General features: G+C 49.6%; 1 protein-coding gene across 1 annotated transcript; it reads right to left on the bottom strand.

The window, feature by feature from the left end:
* Positions 1–1,217: 1,217 nt before the first annotated feature.
* On the bottom strand, positions 1,218–22,668 carry scn4ba (sodium channel, voltage-gated, type IV, beta a). Its single transcript, XM_088939523.1, has 5 exons — positions 21,790–22,668; positions 6,161–6,324; positions 5,000–5,219; positions 4,349–4,478; positions 1,218–3,744 (listed from the first exon to the last, which is right to left on the bottom strand). Exons 1-5 carry the CDS (start codon positions 21,884–21,886, stop codon positions 3,651–3,653), a joined length of 705 nt encoding a protein of 234 aa, XP_088795649.1. The 5' UTR covers positions 21,887–22,668; the 3' UTR covers positions 1,218–3,650.
* Between the last annotated feature and the right edge of the window lie 1,517 nt (positions 22,669–24,185).

Below are 24,185 nucleotides of genomic sequence, written 5' to 3'. Positions count from 1 at the left end.
TTGGGCTCTTACCTGCACAAAACCCGTACTGCGATTGGTAGAGGGATGGGCGTGGAATTTCAGAACACCGTTAAACACGACCCGCTGGGCACAGTAGTAAAACGTCTACATTCCATGCATTGCCGTTAAAATATTGTAGCACTATTTAGGTTTTGCTGGAGTGCGAATATATATACAGCCATCTTATTGTTCAGTAAGCTGTAGTACCACTTTATTAGCACTGCGTTTTTTTAGGAAGACAGGTTCTCCCTAATGATAATGTTAAGCCTTTACTTAACTGGTTCCATTCTTTACCCTTCTGCTCCTACTTTTCTTAGTACCACCATCCACGGTCTCCTCTGTATATTGTAATTGTTTTATCTTGTGTATTCTTCTTATTTATTGTTGTTGTCATTCTGTAAAGCGCTTTGAGAAGCCACCTTTAAAGGTGCTATATAAAATAGTTTATTATTATATTATTATTATTGCTGTTATCAGTCAGCTTTGCCCAATTTGGTGCTACTTTTACCCCAGGTTGGGCCATTTCAGGTCAGGATTTTACAGATGCGCAGGAGGACTGTGTGGGACCAGAAGTCAGGCTGGGGTTCTTTCTGGTTGCTGCTCAGATCTGACGAGAGCAACTGTCCTCTGGTCTTTTAAACCAGCTGTCTCTCTCTCTTCTCCCAACCTCGAGCAGTTCTGTCCCAACTAGGGTTGCCCATTGGCCCCAGCAGATCCTGAAAGGGGAATGCTTGGGGATTTTTTGGTTTTTAGATTTACCCTCGAAGGGATCTAACCTAAAACCCAATTTGAGCACTAAGCCTTGATTAAATCGAGGCGGCCAGATTTCACACTGAAACCCCACGATTAATGGCGAAAGACAACTGGAAGACTCTGCAGTTTCCTGTTTCTTTTCATTTGCTATGCTGTTTTTCACAGGTGTCTTTAGAATATGCACTCTGTCCAGATACCTTCCAAATAAGATGCTCTGATTGACGGATGGCATCCGGACACCTCATTTTAATATGAAGGGTACAAACCCCAGTGCTTCAGTCGGACTCCATTCACGCAACTTTTGTTTCTTTTTGCAACAGAGAGGCAAAGCCGCGAAGGTGCTGTTCGTTCTGAGCTCCCAGATGTGGCCCAGCTGGCCTGGCCGGGGGGAGGTGACGGCGTTTTCTGCTGGGGGAGGCCCCAGGGGAGGGAAAAGCGATCATGAAAAGAGCAGATTTCCTCTCGTGAAAGCTGTTTAATGCCCCCAGAAAAAACCCTCTGTTCTTTTACATGCTAAAAAAAAATACATTGGTTATTTTGGAAGCAGCGTCTTTTAAACGGCTTATTCCCCTCTCTCTTACAGGGTCCGGGTTAGGGTGCAGATTTGTTTCTATGGTTTCGGATATTTAATTTTCTTCTAGCACTAAAGTACTCCCCGCCAGCAGAGGGAGACCCGAGTGTTTACAGGCACGCGTGTTCATCTCGAGCAAAGAGGATCAAACCTGTGCTGGGCTGGATGTTATACCACACCCCCACACCCCTTTAAGTGAACTACCCCCCCCTCCCTGATGGAGTCCTCTCGTTCTGTCAAGACCATCCCTCCTGCTCTGCGTCATCTTCCTCACAATTGTCCACTTCATTCGCCCAGCTCGATCAGCTCCAAATATGAGAATGCTTTGCGAGTCCCATCCGGACAGCAACCCCCGATCGTTCCAGTGGTTGCTTTGGTGGCAGTGAATGAAGAAGGAGCAGCAGTCCTCTCCTATTTTGCTGATCCTGCCGATATTGTTTTCCAGCCCTGACGTGCTTCTCGGTTGTTTGCGGTTGTAACTGACGGACAGTGGTACGTGGATCTCCTGTAGTTGGCCCCGGGAGTGTTGTTAAACTCGATGATCAGAGCTTGCACGGCTCTTTCAGTACGCTCCCACAGCCTTGACGAGTTTGGTAAGCCGGTCCGGAATCGTTTGGGCCGGCTTTTTCCAAATAACCAGTGTTATATCGATCACTGGGGATCCGGACGCCTCGTCTTCGAATGCGTTTGACAGCTTGATTTGCGTCATGGCTGATGGAGGGGTGGCAGGCGGAGTCTCCACCTTGGTGCCGATGTGCCCGAAGGAAAGAGGCCAACTCCTCTCTTGAGAAACGTAGCTCGTGGGCCCAGAGCTCATCCTGGTTTCTTCAGCAGGGAGAACTCGCGATCCGCTCACCTACCCTGAACAGGACACCAGTATAACGAAGGCGTTCTTTCTGGACCCTATGCAGACGACACAATCCGCGGTAGAGTGAGGAAAACACGGGGGAAAAAGGCATGCAGGGGTCAGGAATGAGAACAGGGGGCGTGTCCATGGTGCGCTGGTGTTCGGGGGAGGTGTGGCCGAGGCCAACAGTCCAAAACTGAGTCCAAAGGGGAATCCGAGACGAGGCATAAATCCAGAGCGTGGCGGTCCATCCGAGACAAAGACGTAGGGGATTAAAAACGGGAACCGGGTTGGAACTGGCACAGGAGCTATGAACTTGACGGGACCAGGCACTCCAGGTCCCGGACTCGCCTGGTGCAGGAACCAGTGCAGAGCGCGGAACAGAGTGAGCGTCTGGCTTTTATAGGACGGGGGGCAGGAACCGGAGGCAGGTGCAGGGGATGAGTACAGAACAAGGAAGGGCTGGAGCGTCCTTAAGAGGAGGGGTTTACGAGCGTGACAACCAGTCCTGGGCAGGGATCACTTCCCCACCCGCCAGCCATTGATCCCCCCCACTTACACGGCTCGGGGGTCAGCTGGAGTCTTCTTTGGACCAGTCAGAACGGAGCCAAACCGTGCCGCCTCCCTCAGAGAGGACGATGGGACGAGCAGACGTCCTCCCCCTCATCGCCTTCCTGATTGTTTTGTACATCAGGAAATAAAAACAAAACCCCCCAGACGGTGGCGCTCAAGGTCCAATTGGTACCAAACCGCCAACTTCGTCCAGTTCATGCTGACGTCCTCTTCTGTGTCTGGATGTCGCAAGAGCGGTGCGGTGCGTCTGACTGCGTCTATCGCGACGTTGGAGTAATGTTTTAAATGCGAGAAAAAGGAATCTGTCATCGAGAGCGAGAGAGGAGCTCCATCAGAACTCTTTCCCTCTGCCTCTGGCGCGCGCTGATCTGTGTTCAGGAAGGGGGGGGCGTCTGTCGGATGCTTCAGAGAACCGCGGGGCCGTGAAGTGGGACTCGATCCGGTCTCCTCCTCGTCCGTCCCGCGAGACTCTGGGCCCAGAAACGCCCAGACTTCACTGCAGCACCCTCCGACGGCAGGAGAGGAAAAAAAAAAATACCCCTCTCCGGCCATTTCTGGAGCCCCGAAGCCGCCCCAGGGACCCGGGCCCTGTCGTCCGGTGTGAAACCCACTTCGAAACGGGCCGGGTTCCGGGTTTTTCGACCCGGACCGCGGAGCGGACTGGCGGTCCAATTCGAGAGCAGCTCATTGCAGATTAAACCGGGGGGGCGGTGGGGGTGGGTGTTATCCAGCCCAGATTCTAAGAGGATACATCGCGTGTACCCCGTTTCTCAAGCATAGTTTAAAATAGAGATTTTGTTTTTATATATATATGAATATTGTTTTTTCTTCTTACAAAGGAAAACAGTCCGTGGTTATAATACGTGTTTAGGATGAGCTATGCGGTGTGGCCACGTGATCTCGTCCTCACGCCTTTGCCGTTCCTTTTGTGTCAGCTTTGGAGCCGGAGAGACCGTTTTCCGTGTTGTCAATCCCTGAGGAGCTCACAAGGCACTCTTTGCTGTGGAGAGGGAAAACAAAAAGGCCAGCTGTTAGAGAAGGGTCCCTGTGATTCTTGCTTTGCGTTTTCTGACCTGTTTCTGAGAAGGGCCACCCTGCGGTTAAGTCACTGGCACTGCTAACAGAAGCATGAGAAGCCAAGAAAGGTGACAAACAAGAGCCCCTCTGTGCCGATTGGTTGTGAGTAGTTAATTGATGCCAGGATCTCATGGCTTCAACGACATGGCTGGGCAGCTCGTTCCACTCTCCCGCCACTCTCTGTGCACTGGAGAGCTTGTACAGTTGACCCCACAGACCCCAGGGTACTCGCAAGAGCCTTCTCACCCTTCGTGACGCAGGCCCCAGCTGCCAGATATGGCCGGTATTGGGGTGTGTGCGACTTTCTGACGGCATTTTGGCTTGCAGCTAAGAAGTTAAGACAGCTTACAAATAAAAGTGCTTTTACTTGTTAATCGATCAAAATGTCTTTTCCAACCCTTACTTGAAAGAAGGCAGGGTATCGGCTTCAACAGCATGGCTGGGCAGCTCATTCCACACCCCCACAACTCTTTGTGTAAAGAACTGCACTCTTTCCCTCTCTATCAGCACTCCCCCCCCCCACTCACTTCTTCTCGCGGGTCTTGGAGATGATAAAGAGGACCAGCGCCTTCAGCACCATGATGACGATGATCAGGCCGATGACCCCTCCCACGGCGGAGGCGATCATGACGGTGAGGGTGTTGTCCACCTCCAGCACTGCCTCAGGGTGGAGGGCGAGAGAAACGACAAACCAGCACCATGTCATTCAGTCGGAAAACCCTCCAGCCATTTTCTAAACCGTTCTATCTAGTTCAGGGTCATGGGGGAGCCGGAGTCTATCCCAGCAAGCAAAGGGCACAAGGCAGGGTACACCCTGGGGAGGACACCAGTCCATCACAGGGCACAGACAGACACGCTCAAATCAGGGCCGATTTTTCTCAGACGCCAGTTAACCTACCGGTATCTTTTTGGACAGTGGGAGGAAACTGGAGCACCTGGAGGAAACCCAGCAGGAACATGGTGGAGAACATGCAAACTCCACCCAGACAGTACCCCAGCTCTGTCTTTGTTTGGGTGTCACTACTGGACCGTGGACACGAAGCTCTCAACTGCACAAGGCGGGACTGTACCCTGGACGGGACGCCAGTCCCTCACAAGGGCGCAAGGCAGGACCAAATTGTCCAAACGCGCACCGCTGCTAAAACGGGGACCGACACGCCAGAACTCCGGGAACTCACGCTCGGACACCACGGTGACGGTGTACTTGGCGCTGTGGTTGTGATTCTTCTCCTTGGGGTTGCGGGCGAAGCAGACGTAGATGCCCTCGTCCTCGAAGGTCACGTTTTCCAGCACCACCGAGATGTTGTTGGTGCGGCTGGTGCCCACAAAGCGCACGCGGTCGTGGTAGTAGGTCACGGAGGGCTCGACCCCGGTGGCCTTGATCACGGCCTCGCACATCTGGAGGCAGGGAGAGAGAGCGGGGACGTGTCGGAATTTGACTCTTTTTCCTCTCTTCCGCGGTCGCAGTACGAGTTTTCCTTCCCACGCGGTGTAACGATTCCTCCCCGGTTTTTCACTCAGCGACCAGACTGTCGCATCTTATCTGGGGGAATCGACCTCTTACTTTTTAGGACATTTTAACTTTTTTTATGTATATATAAAATAAAGGCTTGCTTGTGTTAAGTGCGTGCAGTACAGGATAGTACCTTTTCTGCTTTTGCTAACGACTAGAATGATGTAACTACTGTACTGTAAACGCGAAGACGTGTGAACAATGTCTTCCTACAGTACATGCTGTTTCTGCCTCGGCTAACGACCCGAGGCGTGAAACTCGAGGAATTAATCAGGAATCGGATCGTTTTCAGACTTGAGTGCCGTTCTGCGCTGTATTAAGGTGAGGTTGCGGCGTTCGAGAGAACATTTTGGAATTTTTGGAACCCAATTCCAAATTCCAGTTCCAAAACCCAAATGGGAATTGCAACCCAGGAAGTAAAGGGAATTTAGTTCCAGTTACTTGGGTTTTCAACAGCTCGTATAATGAGGGATTGCTGTACACAGTGCCCCTTTAATGAAGAGTAAGTCTCTATTAATTATTTATTACAGTACTGTAATAACACCTACATTAAACTCCCCACTGAGAGCTGGTGTGTGGGGAGAGTACTGGAGCATCATCCAGGTGGGGCTGCACGCTGGTGGGGGTGGAGGGGATCCCCATGACCTGTAAAGAGCTTTGAGTGGAGTGTCCAGAAAAGCGCTAAGTGTAAACAATTATTATTATAATTATTATTGACTTGTGCCTTCTGTTTCGTTGTTCTAATAATACTACATTACATCATTATGACAGTATTGTGGTCTTGAGGAAGATTGTATGTGCAGTGTAAGCCATGTGTGTCTCTCACCTTTCTCTCTGTGCCGTTGTCCAGGAAGTGCCAGTTGAAGTAGAGGTTCTCAATGCCTATACAGGTACTGTAGGTGCAGGGCAACAGGACCGTGGAGCCATTCAGGGCCTGGACAGAGGGCACCTTCCCCACTGACACCTCCAGAGCCTCCACATACCACAGCCCTGAGAGAGAGGGAGAGAGTCCAGGTCAGACACAGGGACACGGGGAGAGACAGGGACAGACACCCCACTCAGAGCTCTTTACGGGTCATGGGGATCCCCTCCACCCCCACCAGTGTGCAGCCCCACCTGGATGATGCTCCAGTCCTCTCCCCACACACCAGCTCTCAATGGGGAGGAGAGCAGAGTGATGAGGCCAGTTCAGAGATGGGGATTATTAGGAGGCCATGACTGGTAAAGGCCAGGGGGGAAATTTGGCCAGGACACCAGGGTAACACCCCTACTCTTTTCGAGAAACACCCTGGGATTTTTAATGACCACAGAGAGTCAGAACCTCAGTTTTACGTCTCATCCGAAGGATAGCGCCTTTTTACAGTATAGTCACAGCTTAAAATGTACTGTACTGGGGCATTAGGGCCCACACAGATCACTAGGTGAGTGCCCCCTACTGGTCTACTACATTGCTAACACACAGTTGAGCAGGGTACAGTCCTGTATAATACATCAACAACACAGGTCTCTACATTACATTTCAGAAAAACATTAGGAGTGGAAAAAAAGGCAATTAATGAATGAAAGTTAAAAAAGCACAAAGATGGAGCAACGCGATACCATCAGTAACATATTAATAGTAATTAATGTAACTCATTACTATAAACTTAATTAATATTAGGGTGGCACTATGGCACAGTGGTTAACTTTGCTGCCTCTCAGCACTGGGACTCTGGGTTCAGTTCAATCCCTGGGGTGCTGTCTGTGTGGAGTTCGTATGTTCTCCCTGTGAGTGTGAGTGTGAGTGAGTGGTGTGTGTTTGTCTGTGTCTGCCCTGCGCCGGACCGTTTGCTTGCTGGGATAGGCTCCGACTCCCCCGACCCTGTGCTGGATAAAACAGTTCGAAAATGGATGGATGAATAATGAATATCAATAAGTAGTTGAAGTAATATTCCAGTAGAGGAACAATAGAACAATAGCAAAACAGTGAAAATGTGTAACTGCAAACATGGCTACGATGCTGTCCTATTTTATGGTAATCCATGCTGATTAAATAGTCCATTCATTAGTGATTTCGTTTCGAAAAATGGTTGCCTCTTTAATCTGGATTCTCATAAACAGCTTAGTTGCACGCAAATCTCTTGCATAATTTGCCATTAATTTTCTTAGGGACCCGTTAGCCGAAAGCAATTAAAATGGAGCCGGGCAGCGTGATCCTGGAGGGGCTGAGATTTTAAGCCGTGATAACCAGCTTTTCATAATGGGAGCTGGGCCATATGGACACTGCAGTGCCCTGAAAACGGCCCACCTTGTCGCAAACAAATTAAAAGCTCTCCGGCTGGATCTTAATGAGACGAGAAGCCAATTAAATGCCCGCTAACGTGGGCGATTGTCTTTTTGTTACCTCGGGGACCCGAAGGACCGATTAACGTGTGTTGAATTCAGTACTGGCAGAAGGCTGGACCATGAAGCTGCTGTTCAGAACTGATGGAGTTTGAAAGTGTGTAAAAAAAGGCGGTGCTCTCAGTCTTGAGCCTTTGGCCTAAAGGCTCTTGGGACCATTGAAGGAGTTGACGTTGTCTGAAGCAATTAAAATATTTTTTTCCCTCGCACCTGTAGAGACCGAATCGCAAAGTATGAGATTGGGCTCTATGGAAACTACCATCCAGAGGGAAAAAAACAAACATTTTATGTGCATCTTGTGATTATGATCTTGTTATTTTGGGATAGTACATTATCATTTAATACCTACGTTATCATTAGCTGACTTTTAAGCAGTGGAATTGTTCAGGCTTTCTTGTTTAATAATCGGTGCGAGTTTCCTCGTGCTAATAAAGCTTGTGTTCACATTAGGTAAGCGCTGTGACATTTAATAGTGACTAAACCCCAGTGGAAAGTCACCCTGTGCTCATTCTGCAGCGCAGGACACTTGTCACAAACGCTAAACTCCCAGTTCCAGCTGAGCTCTCGCTAGCTTGTACAGTAGGTGCTGTCTTTGCACAGTGGAATACGTCGTTCATACACCCAAACGATCGTTGGTGTCTCGTAATAATGAGATAATCCACTGTCTTGTAATAGCAAGATCATTTGGAATTAAAAGAGGCACATGAAATATTTTTGTTTTCCTTAATAGCGGCCATGTGCTTGTTGCAGCTTCAGCTCAGCACTAGGAGGTGACTTCTTTTTCCACCTTCATTCGCTATCGCAAGTTCCCCCCGACGTCTAGAAATCCACGTTTGTGGGAAAAGTTGCAGGCAGCGTCTGTGTACCATCTCTTGCGTGTGTTGATTTTAACTTGGATCAAATCCTGTGTTTACTGTCCTTGTGATTTTTTGTGTCTGTGTGTGGCCCTGTGTTGGACTGGCGTCCTGCCCAAGGTGTACCCTGCCTGGTGCCCGGTGCTTGCTGGGATAGACTCCGGCTCCCCTGTGACCCGGAACTGGATGAAGAAGTTAGGAGTTAGGAGTGATGCTCCATTGCATATGAATAAATGTCACTTGACTTGAAAAATTGGGTTTCTCTCGTGACCATCGAGCGGCACGAATGAGCTAGGATGAGCCGCTTCAGCAGCGCAGACATAAATTGCCCTTCCTGAAGGCTGTGAATGAATCTTCAGCTCTGCAAGACCCACAAGGATCATGCGCCGATGAGTCAAAGAGACTGACGGCGGGCAGGGGGTGGGAGGTGGGGGTGTACGACGATGGTCCATCTCCAGCCAGTGTTTTCTCATTATGGAAATAGATGATTATTTTTAATCCCTCCTAAGTGCGTCCCCGGGACCAGAGCCAGGATGAGTTGGCCGAGTGCCGCCGAGGAAAGGGGTCGCCCCCTAATCCCTGTTCTCCCGCGATCCAGGATGCTTTGCGTTTCCGAAATGCGTTCAGTAACTTGGTCTTGATTCCACAGGGTTACTGTGGTCTGCCCCGGTACACTACCACCAAATCCATCCCTGCAGTTCCTATCCACTTCTTCCAATTCAGGGTGGCGGGTGAAGGGTACACCATGTTCAGCAAAACACCAGCTGCAACATTAAATGTATCTGCCGTTGGTAAGCCTAGGGGCCTGCAGACACAAATAACGCTTGTTTGAAGGACTGTTTTTGTGTAGAAGGCCAATCGCAACTGCCTGCTTTTAGAAAACACGGATATAGCTCAGCTATGATTGAGGTGGAGGTTGACTTAACCAACAGAAATGAAATAAGATTGAAGGTTTTTTTTTTTAAGACTTAAGCTCCTCGTCTTCCTTATCAAGTAAGTGTGTAAAAGGTCTGCTGGAGCTTTTCTTGTTCAGTCCGGGAGTGGGAGACCTGTAGGTTTCCTGGTGGGGGGGTGGGAAGGAAATATAATTTTTATGAATTGGTGAACCATGAGATAACTTTGGGGTTGGGTGTTAAATGTAACATCTTTAGTTAGTGTCCTTGTGAAGACGTTAAGGGGGTAGAAACTACATTTTTTTTAAAAAAAGGGCAGAAATTGGACACGCCGCCAAAATGATCACTCTGTGTCCTGCTTGGAAGTGCTCTCCTGGTAAGATTGCTGTCACTGCTGTGTGCCGGTTTCGTTACATATAAATATATGTCATCATCTGAGCCAGGGGTGAGGATTTGTGTGTTTTGGGAAAAGATGTGTTGTCACCTGTGATGGTTTTTGTGTTTTTGCCTTTCGTTTCTCTGTGGTTCTTTAGGTTGAACTTTGTCAAAAGGCACCACAGGAGGCGGCTGTCTCGCCTGGGTTTTATATGATCTAGCCAGCAGCCATATCACCCTGCAGCCCCCAGCTGGGAGCCCCACTGGAGCTCAGCAGGTGTGAGCCTGGCCAGTACCTGGATGGGAGACTCCTGGGAAAGCTGAGGCTGCTGCTGGGAGAGGTGTTAGTGGGACCAGTAGGGGGCGCTCACCCTGTGGTCTGTGTGGGTCCTAATGCCCCAGTATAGTGACGGGGACACTAGACTGTAAACAGGCGCCGTCCTTCGGATGAGACGTAAAATCGAGATCCTGACTCTCTGTGGTCATTAAAAATCCCAGGGCGTTTCTCGAAAAGAGTAGGGGTGTTACCCCGGCGTCCTGGCCAAATTTCCTCCTGGCCTTTCCCAATCATGCCCTTCTAATAATCCCCATCTCGGAACTGCTTGCACTTATACAGCGCTTTCCTGGACACTCCACTCAAAAGCAAAGGAACAGGTAAAGGTTTATTCCCTGCCGAAAAGAGAAGAAAAGAAACACAATGTCTCGGCTGTGGAGCCTGCTTCACACACTCGAAGACAAGCAGGGAATAAACCTTTACTTGTTCCAGGAGAAATCTGCACGTTCCTATCCGTTCAACTCTCCCCACCCACCAGCTCTCAGCGGGGAGGAGAGCAGAGTGATGAGGCCAGTTCAGAGATGGGGGTAATTAGTAGGTCGTGACTGGTACAGGCCAGAGGGAAATGTGGCCAGGTTTTTGTAGGGCCTACGAAATGTTTAGGGCCTGTGAAGGAGGGAAACACTAGTGACAAACGAAAAATCGAGCTGAAACAACAGGCTTGCGGTCGTCTCCAAATCACTAATCAGACGCTCTCTAGCGGCTGTTCCAGGCACCAGAAGGATCGGAGTGATGGTGGTTGAGCGTTAGAAGAGTTTAAAGTGCAGCGTGTCGATCGACGTCATTCAAGTGGCGTTCACCCCTCTTTCTGCACAATTCGGAGTGAAAGCACCCCGGGCCTATGAACACCAACATCCGGCCTTGCTCAGGACAGGACAGGACAAGACCCCCCGCATCAATCGCTTCAGTCTGAGTGTGGCGGTGATGTGCCGGACCTTGGCCCGGCCTGGCCTGGCCTGGCCTGTGTTCTGAAGATCACAGCCGTCTGGGCCCCCCCTTTTTTAAAAATCTTTTCCGTTTCGGATGCCACCTCCGCTAAGCTCTCTCCCCCTCCTCCTCCAACCCCCTCCCGGTGCAGGAGTGTGCCTGCGAGCTGCAGTCTGGGGATCTCAAGCCCATCAGTAATGCAGAGACCGGCTGCAGTATTTTCTACTGCAGCACAACCCCCCCCCCGCCCCTCCTGGTTAATGCAGTGCAGCAACACTGCTGCTCAGTATCAGTGGGGTTTTTTTTTTTTTGGTGGCTTAGCCTCCAGCACGCCGGCTGTGGGGATTGATCAAATTAAACAAATCTGTGAGCAAGCTGTGGCAGCATAATCGCTGGAGCCTTCAGAGCTTCGCCTCGTTCCCTACTTACTTTGGTGCCTTCTCTTTGTTTTTGGCAAATGAGCAGACTTGACGCAGACGCAATGCAGCTGTGTAGAAGGGCATTTGAAACTGAGAAGGGGGGCTCTTCTTTACACAAAGGGTGGTGGAGGTGTGGAACAAGCTACCCCGCCAAGTCGACATCCAGGCTTTGGTTGAGAAATGACTAGAAAGGGATCCTTTGGTCAGTTTGCTGCTAATTACAAAGCGAGTCTCCTTTAATTTGTAAACCCATACTTCATAGCTGTAGCCCTAAACACGAAGCACAAAGCAGAGCACACCCAAACTCGGTGATATCTGGGAGCTTGCCCCTTTATCACACAGGGCCTGGCACAGACCCTTGTGATGAAGGCTCATAGGCCTGTCCTGGGAACACTGTTTTTTGGGGGGTCGGGGGGGGTCCCCTGTTTTAATAACAGGGCTTTGTAAACACAGTGAGGAAAGCTCGGATTTACTAAAACTGCTCCGGGTCCAACCTGACAGTCAAGAAAAGTTCTTCACCATCTCTTGCCCATTGTGAACTTGTCTTTTCAAAATGAGTTTTGTCGTTAAACGCAACCGGTATTGAAATGCAGTGGCTAAGCCAGACACTGGAGACAGCCGATTTAACTCTCGAGAGAAGCAAACTATATCAGTGCTTCAATTTCACAACTGAAGGACTGCCTGAAGTTACCACACAACACATTTCCACAAACTGCACGCTCTCAAAAATCCTTTCAGTTCAGAATCCAAAAGATTTGTTTACTCCGTATAAAGAGCAATACAAGATTTTGTTTTTTTATGAATACCTAACAGCAGTTATTTTTCCAACCAAGAATCAAGTTGCAAGATGCAAAGAGACACCGGTGTGAGAATGACTGATCTGGAAAGACTTGGTTGTATTTATTTATCACTCAACTACTGTATGGGTGCTTTCTAGTTCTGTCTCATATCAGACTGGGACAATATGTCTGCTCAAAGTTTACAGAACAGAGCTGCAGGCACAGTGCCACAAAGAGGCTATATTAAAAGCTCTGGACAACAGCAGTAGTTTGAGGGGGGGGGAAAGACCATCAGCTTCAACAGCAAAGGCAATGAAAATACCTCCAAGCTGTTGTGCAGTTAATCTGTCCAACAGTGGGAAGAGCTTCCAGTCTGAGTTTTTCGCATTCCAGCCAAGTGTGAGCCGAGATCTGGACTGGGAGAGCTGCAGTCGGGGCGGGCTGATGACATTGTCCAGGGTCACTGGAGACTGGCCAGTAACTCGCTAACCTCAGATGGTCAGCGCTCACAGCGCGGGTCACGGCGACGGGGAGATCAGAAGAGCACGTTTCAGGCGCTTCCTTCGTGGGCACCAGGAGCACGTGCACAAACTGTCTGGGCTCTGTTGGGAGGAACAGTGAGTCTCCTCACCACCTCTGACTCCAAGCGGTTGCCACAGACCGAACTGCATTGACTTGAGTCACTTCTCGCGAGGAGAACTCTATGGGAGAGCAGTGCAGCCGTCAAGGAAAAAAATATTTCATGTGGCATCTTGTAATTTTGAGATACCAATGATCATTCCATAGTATGAACACGAGCAGCCTATTTCATTGTGCGCTGACAGCACCTACAAGCTAGCGAGAGCTCAGCTGGAACTGGGGGTTTAGTGCTTGTGACAAGTGTCCTGCGCTGCAGAATGAGCACAGAGTGACTTTCCACTGGGGTTTAGTCACCATGAAATGTCACAGTGTTTACCTAATGTGAACACAAGCTTTATTAACATGAGGACACTCGCACTGATTATTAATGTCTTCATGAACGGAGCCCACTTCTCCCGGCAAAGATTCATGTTTATTCTGGAGTGAAGCAGGGGTCCAAGGATCGGATTTGTTTTTCTTCTGGCAACTTTTTTTTTGATTATTGTTGCGGTTCGTACCCGCATCGTTGTATATAGATACCAGTTATAACAAGAAAGCGAACCAGACAAATGGAGTGAACGGGGACGAGTTTTAGGTACACATGGTAAACGGACTGAAAAATGTTACCGGTTAATTTGTTTTATTTCGGGGGGGGACCCGTAGTTAAATACCAGAAATAAACCAAAAGCTCATCCGCCTGAACTGAACGCGCCCGATACTTGGCGACGTTTCGAGAATCGCTGCGCAGTTCCGGGCCTCCGCGAGGCAGCGGGGGAATGCGCTGACGTGCGCAGCGCGGTGCTCGAGGGCGGCCGGGGGGGGGCGCCGCTACCTGTCCGGCGGCTGGAGGGGAAGAGGGGGGGTTTAGCGCGAAAGACGCTATATTCAGGGTGAAGGGTTTATTTATATTCATTAAGTGCCATATGTGGGTTGTTTTTATTCCCTTTTATCACTAAGCCGGGGCCGCCCGCCGTCCTTAAACGGCACCTCCGTTTGAAAGACGAGAGGGCCCGTCTCGGGTGTCCGCTGAGGACAGCGGGATGGCTGAAGTAAACACACACTGGACACGCTGCGCTCGGTGTGAGCTACCGGAGACCGGAGGAGCTTAATTAAGTCACCTCCAAGGTTTCCCGAGTCCCGGAGGGGGGCCCTGCCCCAGCCCCCAGCCCCCCCGGTGTGAGGTTACACGGGTCTCCTGTGACACTTACACAGGAAGTCGTCCTTGACGACCAGTTACTATAAAAAAGAATTACCCCGCTGGGCCATTTTGGTATGAAAATATGATTATTTCTCCCAAATAGACAGACTCTAATAACGATAGTTACTTTTCGTTTTTTTTTAAATAAACTGGTAGTACTTGTTGTAGCACTAACATTTTTGTTGTTGAAGAGCAAAACAACTTCAGAAACGCTGTCATTTCAGACATTTTCCTGTTCAACACGACATGCATGTCCTGGTTCACCTTTAATGCACCACTGAACTAAATGATACTTCAAGGTTTAAGAACACATAGTCTTTGGGCGCAAGTCGGGGTCTTTGGAATGTGAGAATCTCTCACCACGGATAAGCAGACAACACGTCTTTCTTTTTTTTTGCACACATCATTCATCTTAAAACCGTTTCATTTTCTAAATTGTTATTTTCCAGCAGTGGTGCAGTGGTTAGCATTGCTGCCTCGCAGCGCTGGGGCCCCGGGTTCAATTCCTGGGGTGCTGTCTGGGTGGAGTTTGCATGTTCTCCCCGGGTTTGCGTGGGTTTCGACCAGGTGCTCTGGTTTCCTCCCACGGTCTGTACTGGTGGGTTAGTTGGCTTCTGGGAAAGCTGGCCCTGTTGTGAGTGTGTGTCGATGGCTGTGTGTGCCCTGTGACGGACTGGCGTCCTGTCCGGGGTGTACCCTGCCTTGTGCCCTCTGCTTCCCAGGATGGGCTCTGGCTCCCCCGTGACCCTGAATGGGATGAAAAGCGGTTTTGAAAAAAGTGTTTTTTTTTCCCCCAACATGTTTCTTTCTTTTTTTTCCTTGCAGCCTATAACCCAGAACGCTCTTTCGGCCAGACTCGTCGTTTTTGCCTCCGTGGCACGAAATGCCCTTCGCCTCCAGCGTGACCTGCCGCTCCCCCGGTTGCATCTCTGATCCTGGAGGACCCCGTTATCCATCTGGACTGCAATCCCCAGTGAGTTAATCCCGGGATTAGTGTGGGGAGGAGGGGGGCGGAGGACCGGGAGCACGTGTGATCCAAACCTGTCCTACGGCACCTGCAGATCAGATGCTGGGTAGTGTTCGAGTCTGTAGAGACCCATGCAGGGATTAAAGTATTGGTGCTTTGGTGCCTGATCACATTGAATTGTCCTACAGGAAACCCTCAATTTAACAGATTCATATTGGGGAAGGGGTGTCTGTTAGCACCAAATATCCAGTTAATCACAAAAGATGTTTTTTCAGTCCCAAAACACACTATTATGTGAAAAAAATATATGTACTATACTGCTTCATGGATCTTTTGACTTTTAACAGTTGCAATCGACACAGTAAATGATTGTTCCTGTGCTTTGTCTATCAGAAATATAAAAGCTCTTTGTTTCATGTGTCATAAATATCCTGTACGGCACACAAAACCCAAATAAGACTCTTCGTAAGCAGCTGACCGACCTCTGCAGGGCACCGTTTCTATTCCTGAACTTGAAACCCATGTCGTATTTATTTGTGCCGTTCCCCTGTTTCTGCGGCAAAAGTCCGTTACTTGTGTGTTTCTAGAGAAATCTTTAGCAGATTTGGTCTGTTAAAGCCGAAGCCCGTTATACCGGGGGTTGGCCGTATGGAGAGAGGCTTAGACAGACTGTGCACGCAGTGGGCACACGACTGTCAGTCTGTCTCTCCTCACTTGTGCGCTTGTGCTTGTTCAGTGCGCGGGTGAATGAGCCCATCTGCGCGTGTGTTGTAGGAGGACCAGGGGAAGGGTCATTTATAACCGGTGTTTCCGGAACGAAACACTTAATACACTCGATATAGACATGACCAAGATGGCCGTCAAGGATAACCAGCTGACCCCCTGTTGGAAAAGGCCTATGCAGCGAAACAATGAGACACAGGTGAGCTACATCAGGAAACAGAATATAAATGACACTTCCCCTGGTCCTCTTACAGTGTATGAGGGACAGGAAGCCGACAGCAGGACCCAAGGCCGGCTCGTTCAGGGTCAGGCCCGTCCGGCCAACGCCATTTAGTCATTAAGAAGCCATCTCTCACAGCAAACTGCCGACAATCAGCTCGCTGACTGGACTGGCCTCCGGCCTCCTGCTTGTCATGACTGCTCCGTGATGTGGCTGTTCCCGTTTTGTAAATCCTGTCTTGCAGTCGAGTGGGGTTTTTTTAGGACACCATTTAATTTAATCATTTACAGATGTAGAACAGTGGCATTGTGAGCAATTAAACGGGTGATTAGTTAAAAGATCTCAAAATTATTTAATCTAAAACTAAATTCGGCTCTCAAGGAGAGTTCTCGTATCCGAACGGATTACTTATTTGATTCGTCAGTAACTTCCAGGTGTGGCCAGTCTTTAGAAACAGGTGACCTGTAAGAATAACTGGACCGGAGCTCTCCGGGGCAGACCCCTGGAGTCACTGGACTGGGGTTACAGACCCCTGGAGTCACTGGACCGGGCCTCTCCGGGACCGGGGTTACAGAACCCTGGAGTCACTGGACCGGGCCTCTCCGGGACCAGGGTTACAGACCCCTGGAGTCACTGGACTGGGCCTCTCCGGGACCAGGGATACAGAACCCCTGGAGTAACTGGACCGGGCCTCTCCGGGACCGGGGTTACAGACATCAAGAAGGATGGGTGGCTAGACCACTTAGAAGTTGGACTTCAATCAGGTGGGCTGTAGTGACAGATTAGGAGGTTGCTGAGAATCACTTAGACTTGGGGAGAGTAATATAGCTGTCCCTATTGTGTGCATATACTCCACAACTAGGCAGTAATACTCATAGCGTATGAATTGCCTTATAAATCCAGGATAAATGATCAGACACACTTTGCCAGTTCCGAAATCATCACCAGTTTCTACTTTTAGCTTGGTGCCATCCCATCATGTTATACTCCTGTCTTTTTGGGTTTGGTGCTATTTTTGTACTAGCTGTGAGTGTAGATGTGTTGATATCAGTCTGTGTAATGATTTGACCACTGCTTTGAAATAAGTAGAGCAGCCAGGTACGTCCCGGTTCTTAAGGGAGCGTAGGAGTTCAGAATCACCGTGTTCACGGGTCACGGATCAGTGAATTTCTCTCCCGAGCACGTTAGAGGAGCATGCTGCCCTCCTCTCGTTGCAGACGGCTCTCATATTCTTAGATGTGTGACTCCTCCTGTAGATGCGCAGTTTCCTGTAAGGCACTGGTGTCACGTATCTCTGGTACTGGACATCTCAAAGGCGAGAGCCAAGTCCTTCAGTAGTTGCCCTTTCCATAGCAGAAGAAACGGGAGACTGGTCCTAATCTTTAAACGTTCATCCTTTTTCCAGCCGCTTTTTATAAATTCCGGGTCACGGGGGAGCCGGAGTCTATCCCAGGATGCCACAGGCACAAGATTGGATAAATCCTGGACTGGATACCAGTCCATCACAGGGCACGCACGGACACAGACACACCCACACCAGGGCCAGCTTTCCCAGAAGCCATATAACCCACCAGTACAGACCGTGGGAGGAAACCAGAGCACCTGGAGGAATCCCCCACAAACCCAGAGAGAACATGCAAACTCCACACAGACAGCCCCCCCCCCAGGTCCGGAGCTCTGCGAGGCAGCCATTGCTAACCGCAGCGCCACTCTGCCACCCTAAACAAACGTGCAAAGCTTTCAAAATATTTCCACTCCTGTAGCTTGGATACAGAAGGTGACTGACTGACTCCCGCCAACAGAGGTGGAATTGCTTTTGAAGAGCAGAGGGTTTACAGATGAGAGCAGGCTCATCTATAGCGCTCAGCGCTGCCGTGCAGCTGTACCGGTGGTCAGGCAGTGAGAAGGGAGGGCTGTCGTCTCTCTCTCTCTCTTGCTTGTTTTTCTGAATGAGCGGCGCTCATTTACAGACTTGCACAGGCGGGTCGGCCAGGCCAGGTCGTGTGAAAATGAGCTTTATGTACCGCGTTGGCCTCGGAAGACTGCGTTTAGAATCCTGCTCCTGGCCACCAGCAGTCGAGTGATGTACTGTGCAGCGGGAAGGCCTGCTGTCCCACTGCCAGGCTTTTTCAGGTCTATTCTCAATTCCTCTTACTGCCAGACCCCATAACTAGGCACTGCAGGAGCCAGAGTCTATGGATTTATCTGTGTTAATTGGCTTCATATACGGTGTTGCCTTATAAAGCCGGGATATGCGCAGCGACAATTACTTTTCCAGACGGAGAGCAGAGGGAAGGCTCGGACATTGCTGCTGCAGAATGCAGTCGCTTCTGGCCTTCACAGACTGCTTACGCAATGCATCCGAAACGATCAGGCTGACAGCTCTAAAATATCGCAGCGATTAAACAGCGCTCTGACTGCACTGCACAAACAGCCATCGCCCCCGAGGTGCGACAAAACATTAGTACCCCTTATCACTGAGTCCGGTTTTCAGGAATTTGCGACTCTGTTCCCATGCAGTGTTGCCTGGAACCTGTTTTAGCGTCAACAGCGACAGATTATTGAGAAAATGGAGCGAAATGTTACTGCAGTGAAACTGTATGACGGTGGGTTAGGGTTTTGTTTAAGTTTTAATCAGGTATTTAAAGCTATCTGTAAAGGTTTTGAATGTCGGAAAGCAATGTCTTACTCTGAATTAGTTTAGTCGGGGAATAAAATAGGATCTTCTAATTGAGTCTGCAGAAAGTTTTGATGCATGTCTAGCTCTTAACCAAGGACATGTCCACACCTCTATCTGTACAAAAACATTGAGGAACCCAGGATACTCCTGAAGCGCTTTGTCTTAGATATAGACAGGGGTAGTTAACGCAATAAGAAAGGGTATACATAAATCAGTACAGGCTATCCAGTCCTGTTAAATCACTGGGCTTTGAGTTCCGAATCATTTCAGACATCTAGATCTCATCCAGATGTTATTAAAACTGGCTTCACCAACATGGTTCAGCAGCTTGTTCCACACACCACCTACTCTTGGTGTACAGACGCTCTGCTTTTTTTTCCCCCAGTCCTGAATGCTCATCCGCTTAGTTCCCTTTGTGACCCCGGGTGCCTGTTTCATTTTCCGCCCTGAAGTGCACCGTGGGACGAGAGACACCCCTTTCAGACCCGAGAAAGTCACGTGGTCGCTCTTTTCTTGAGCTCCTTCCATGACAGCCGAGCGCGTCTCGCTATGCGGTGAGCGGAATTGTACGCCCTCTTGAAAATGAGGTCTGACAAGTACTCAAGTAGGTTCATATCCTCATATTGTCTGCCCTTCTTAATGCTTTTTGCTATTATCCCATTATGTACCTTTACAGGGGCTTCTTCTTCAAGGTCAGCAGCACCCATCCTCATGTAATACGTTGCGCATGTCTTAATTCCAGGCCTCTTGCCTGGTCTGTCTGAATTAAGAGAAGGAGGGAGCATCATGGGAAGGCAGCCCAATCCTCTTGTCTTTAGCCCTGAGACTATTGATATGCTCGTATCCGTTCCTAACCCTTCTCCATGTTTTTTTTGCACTGCGGTTGGGTGCATTTTTTTCCCCCACTATTACCTTCTTCTGCTTGTGACGCTGACACTTTTTTAACACGCATTTCAGATTCTGCAAAACCAGTGTTGAACGAGATGGGAAATATCCCTGGAGGGATCTCGGAGTCGTACATTAAGATCGGCTGTTGCACACGGAGATCGTCCTGGGATCTGGGGGAATCCGAGTCAGTGGGGTCTTAAAAATGGGGTCACTGCTGGTGACTTGCGTTCGCTTTGGCCTGCACACCAGTTCAGGTGTTCCTTCACAAGTTCCTTGTCCCCAGCAGCGTGCCAGCCTCCCCGACTCTGTGCTAATTAGGAGTTTATCATTAATCTTGGGGTGCCCCCCACCCCACCTGGTGCAATCCCCAATTTTCCCTCTTCCTCTTTTGATGTCACCGACAAAACCGGGACAGACGTTTGAGCTTTGCGATGTCTCATCATGAAACCTTTGGAAGACGTGCCGCAAAGCTCCACGATAATTTTCTAGAGTCTGCAAGCCTTTCCTGATCTACGTCAATCAAGGAGATGATGTCTATCACCCTCCTAGCGTGTCCAGTGTTCTTCTATTGCCTGTTACTCTGTGAGCTTTCTGTTGCCCTGTCTGTCATCTGTCTCTCACTCTCCCTACCTGCCTGCCTGGCTTTTCTCTTACTCAGCAGCAAGCGTGCAAGAGCTTCTTACCCCTGTCGTCTCAGTATGGGTGTTCTGTGACCCTGTAGATCTTCAGAGCCAGGGTTAGCACTTTTTCCACACGATCTCCAAACTAGGATTAGCCCTGGCAGCGCTATATTAATGGATTTCTGCACTAGATGAATGCACCCCAAAAGTGGAGTTAACTCTTTCTGCACTAGATTGATGGACACCAGACTGGGGTCAGCCCTTTCTGCGTTAGATTAACAGACAGCGAGCTGGGGTCAACCCTTTCTGTACAAAATGAATGGACCCCACAACTGGGGTTCAACCTTTCAACACGAGATTAAGGGTCCCACACTGGGATTAGTGCCCAAAGAGTTAAACTGAGGGACTCTGGGTTAAACGGCGGTTAACCCTTTCTGCACTAGAGTAATTGACTTTTAAACTGCTGTTAACCCTTTCTGCGCTAAATTAATGGACCCCAATATGGGGTTCTAGGTATCCCTGGGTATTCGCAATTGCAGTGTAGATGCAGTGGACCTCCAAATAGCCCGGCATTATTGCAAGGCTAGCCAATCCTAGCAACACTCCAACTCCACATCAGAAAAGGTCTTGATCACAGATTATACCTCTGTAATATAGTGTAGTTGTTCATAGAGTATCTCACTGATACATGCAGTGTTGGTGCCCTGAACCTGGAACTAGATTGTTCACTAATGTATTATCTTACATATTTTTAAACTGTACTTATTGTTCAATGACAATGCTTATATATTTATCAAACGCTCATTGTTTCTGGCAAGTGGTAGTTAGGATATTGGCTTCTGCAGCCAGGTGTACATTTACAGACCTAAGTCCAGAAATGTTTTCAAATAACATTTTAACTTCCACGTCCAGTGAATCCGAGATCAGCTTTTCTTTTTCTAATGTGGGCCGTACGTCTGCAATTATCAGTGCGTTGGCTTTTCGGTCAGTTTTTAAGAGGCTCCCTGCTGCGTGCAGCCTGTTCAACAGAGATTTGTCACCCAAACCTTTACATGCTGGGGAGATTGAGAAGCCGGGCAGAGCTTGCGGATGGTGAGGGAGCTCCAGATTTTGCAAAACGACATTGACTTTAGCCCTCCTGCCCCTGGGTCTTGGGGACAGCCTGGCGCTTTTGGACAGCGAAGGCTCCCGAGATCTCACACATCCGCACAACATGGAGCTACTACCCCCCCTCCGGAGCACAACTCCGAAATCCAAGAACCTGAACCCCCTCCCCCCCCAAAAAAAGCCGGACTAGTTCTACAGAAACCTGAGGTAGCAGTGCAAGAGGCTGAAGAAGTGCTGGAATCTCAAAATCCCGATCTCCGGCCGGCCGGAACGCAGTACGGTTTCTACTAGAAGACCGTTGCGTCTGAACGGCAAACCCATGTCCCTTGAGGAGCAACAAGTGAGCCAGCTTGCAGTTCAGTGAGCACGCTCGTCCCCCCAGCAGGTCGTCCAGAGATCGGGTCCTGTTCCCGACCGCCCCGCGCGCGCACGCGAGAGAGAGAGAGAGAGGAGAAACCGAGGCGTCCTTACCTATCAGCAGGGCGAGCACGAACCCGAGGGGACAGCGTTTGCCCGCCCGCAGGCACCTCTCCCACGGGGACGGCGTTCCTGTCTTGTCCCGTCCCATCCTGTCCCGTCCAGGAGGAGGAGGAGGAGAAGAGAGAGAGAGAGAGAGAGAGAGTCCCGGGCAGCAGGTCGTGGAAAGACGTCTGGGTCGCTCAGAGTCCTGCAGAGGAATCTCTTCGCCCCCTTCCCTCCCCCCCCTCCACCAGCGCCACCATCAACACCTCCGCCAACAACAAAAAAAAAACAAAACAAGCCTGCCGTCCAGTCCTGGCGATGCCCACTCCGAGAGCGCACGAGAGAGTTTGGCACAGATTAAAAGAGAGAGAGGAAAAAAAGTGGCGCAGCACAGGGGCAGGCTCCCGGGTCTGTCCGCATGTGTCAGAAAACAGCCCCGACTTGCCAGCAGGATGCCTGATAAGGCAGCCAGGCAGACGCTGTCCGCAGTCGAAAGGCCGGATAGCAGGAAAAAATGCAGGCAAAGTGAAGAACAGGTATGAGTGAGGGAGAGGAGCTGCAGTCGCAGCAGCAGCAGCAGCAGCAGCACTAGCACTGGTGGCAGGGCTGACGCAGATCTGACTGCACTTGGACGCCCGGGGTCTGGGGAGCATTCCACACCGGAGGATCCAGTTATCCCACAGTAACTCCTCTTTGCCGGAGACTCAGGGTCGTCCCTCACTCCTCGGCTCCCTCTCTCTCCTGCTCGCTCGCTCGCTCTCTCTCTCTCTCTCTCTCTCACTCACACACACACACACGCGAGCGCGCGCGCACACACACTATTGCTCAAGAGCTGGCTGGAGCTCCGCTGGCTGCGTGCCGCTCTCTCTCACGCCGCGGCTCCGCTGCTCTCTCTCCCCCTCAGCGCCGAGGCCGGGGCGATTGCAGACGCAGGCAGTTTTGTGCTGAGGAGTTCTAGATCAGAGGGATTTCTGCAATGCAGGTTGAAGCCAGTAGTGAAGTCATCGCCTCAGGGGAGCTGTGTATCGGATGCCACACATGCACAAATATATATTTACTTTTACTTAAGCTTAGACGGGGGCGGGGGGGGCTCCAGATTCTACTTGGACACTTGGATGCAGTACAATTGAAAGTTTGTCGCTAAAATAAATGGAAATGTGCCTTCAGGATCTGTCGCTCAAATTCATGACAACGTGGAAGCCTGTCTAGAATAGTGCAACACGTCTGATATATATAAAAAAAAACCAGCAGTTATGTTTTTTTCTGGATTTACAGTGTTCAAACTTACTCCCGACCCAGCAATCGGTGTTTTGTGGGCCCTCCTCTGACCTTGAGAACATAGAGAAGGGGCTTCTTGTTGACTTTGAAGAGGTGTGAGCACTCCCCAGTAGGGATTTCTGACGCCTTCCTTCTGGCAGACCTTGTCTAGCCCTTTCAGATCAGCTGGTGTGGGTGGGCAGCTGTAGCTCAGGAAGTGGACAAGAGAAGAGAGCTCAGGCGCAAATGACCTCCCAGCATGCTTAGGGTCGTGTATTAAAATGGTGGCCGGGAAAGGTTTGCCGATAGTTATGGCTGAAAGAGAGGACACCTGAAAGATGGATCATTATTGGGTCGCGTTTGGCAGGAGCTGCAGAGATGAAGACAGCTCAGCCTGCTGGTGTTTCATGAACACTGGTGTGTAAGGTGAGGGCAGCACGGGAGAGACAGTTTTCCCACCTCCATCAACCAGGCATGTGCTGTTTGACTTTCTTGTGGAAGAATGCATCCCTCCTGCAGAATTCCAGACACTGGGAGACTCTGTGTGATAGCACATATAGGCCAAGCTGGCCCCTTGTGGTGTCTGAGCACCCTGTTAAATGACTTTACATTAACACTTCTATTTTTTTGTCCTGTAAATGCTTAATGTCTAATTAATGGCAGATGTATATATCAATATCCCTTTTTTTTTTCTGGTTCTCCGTGGCATCTTAAAATACCATTTCAGTATTTGCCAAGTTGTTGTAATGAGGAGAAAAGAGCCATTTAGCAGCTTCATTTGTTATCTGAAGCAAGAAGTTTTCAGCAAAGCAATTAAAGTGCAATTAAAATTATCCAGTGTCTGGACAGGTGTTTCCACGCTGTAAAAGCAAAACTGCGTTCCAGTGTTCAGACGGGGGCAGTCAGTCCTCATTCATTGTAAAACGTCATGAAAGATAGTAGCTTTTGCAAGTTTTGCTTTTTCTTGCAGCTGCAACCCTATGACATTGGTACAGGTACATTTCCATATTTGAAATTCACGTCTCTTATCTCAAAGTGAGCTCCCCTTGGAAATCGGGCACTATCGAAGGTGATTCAGTATGACAGCTGTTGCAGTCAGAAATCGGTAAGAGGGTCTTGTTTACCAGAGCTGCAGGAGGAGCTGCAGG

Source organism: Atractosteus spatula, chromosome 22 (genome assembly GCF_055471065.1).
Source record: "Atractosteus spatula isolate fAtrSpa1 chromosome 22, fAtrSpa1.hap1, whole genome shotgun sequence".
Taxonomy (NCBI): Eukaryota; Metazoa; Chordata; class Actinopteri; order Semionotiformes; family Lepisosteidae; genus Atractosteus; species Atractosteus spatula.
Note: the sequence above shows the minus strand (reverse complement) of the source record. Positions and strands in the feature narration are given on the sequence as shown.

Bases quoted from the DNA above. Each gene is read 5' to 3' on its own strand.
- scn4ba (XM_088939523.1), bottom strand. From the start codon at position 21,886: ATGGGACGGGACAAGACAGGAACGCCGTCCCCGTGGGAGAGGTGCCTG. The intron at 5,220-6,160 runs GTGAGAGACACA...CCCTGCCTCCAG, and splicing joins ACAACGGCACAGAGAGAAAG to ATGTGCGAGGCCGTGATCAA. The intron at 3,745-4,348 runs GTGAGTGGGGGG...CCCTCTCCACAG, and splicing joins TCCAAGACCCGCGAGAAGAA to CAAAGAGTGCCTTGTGAGCT.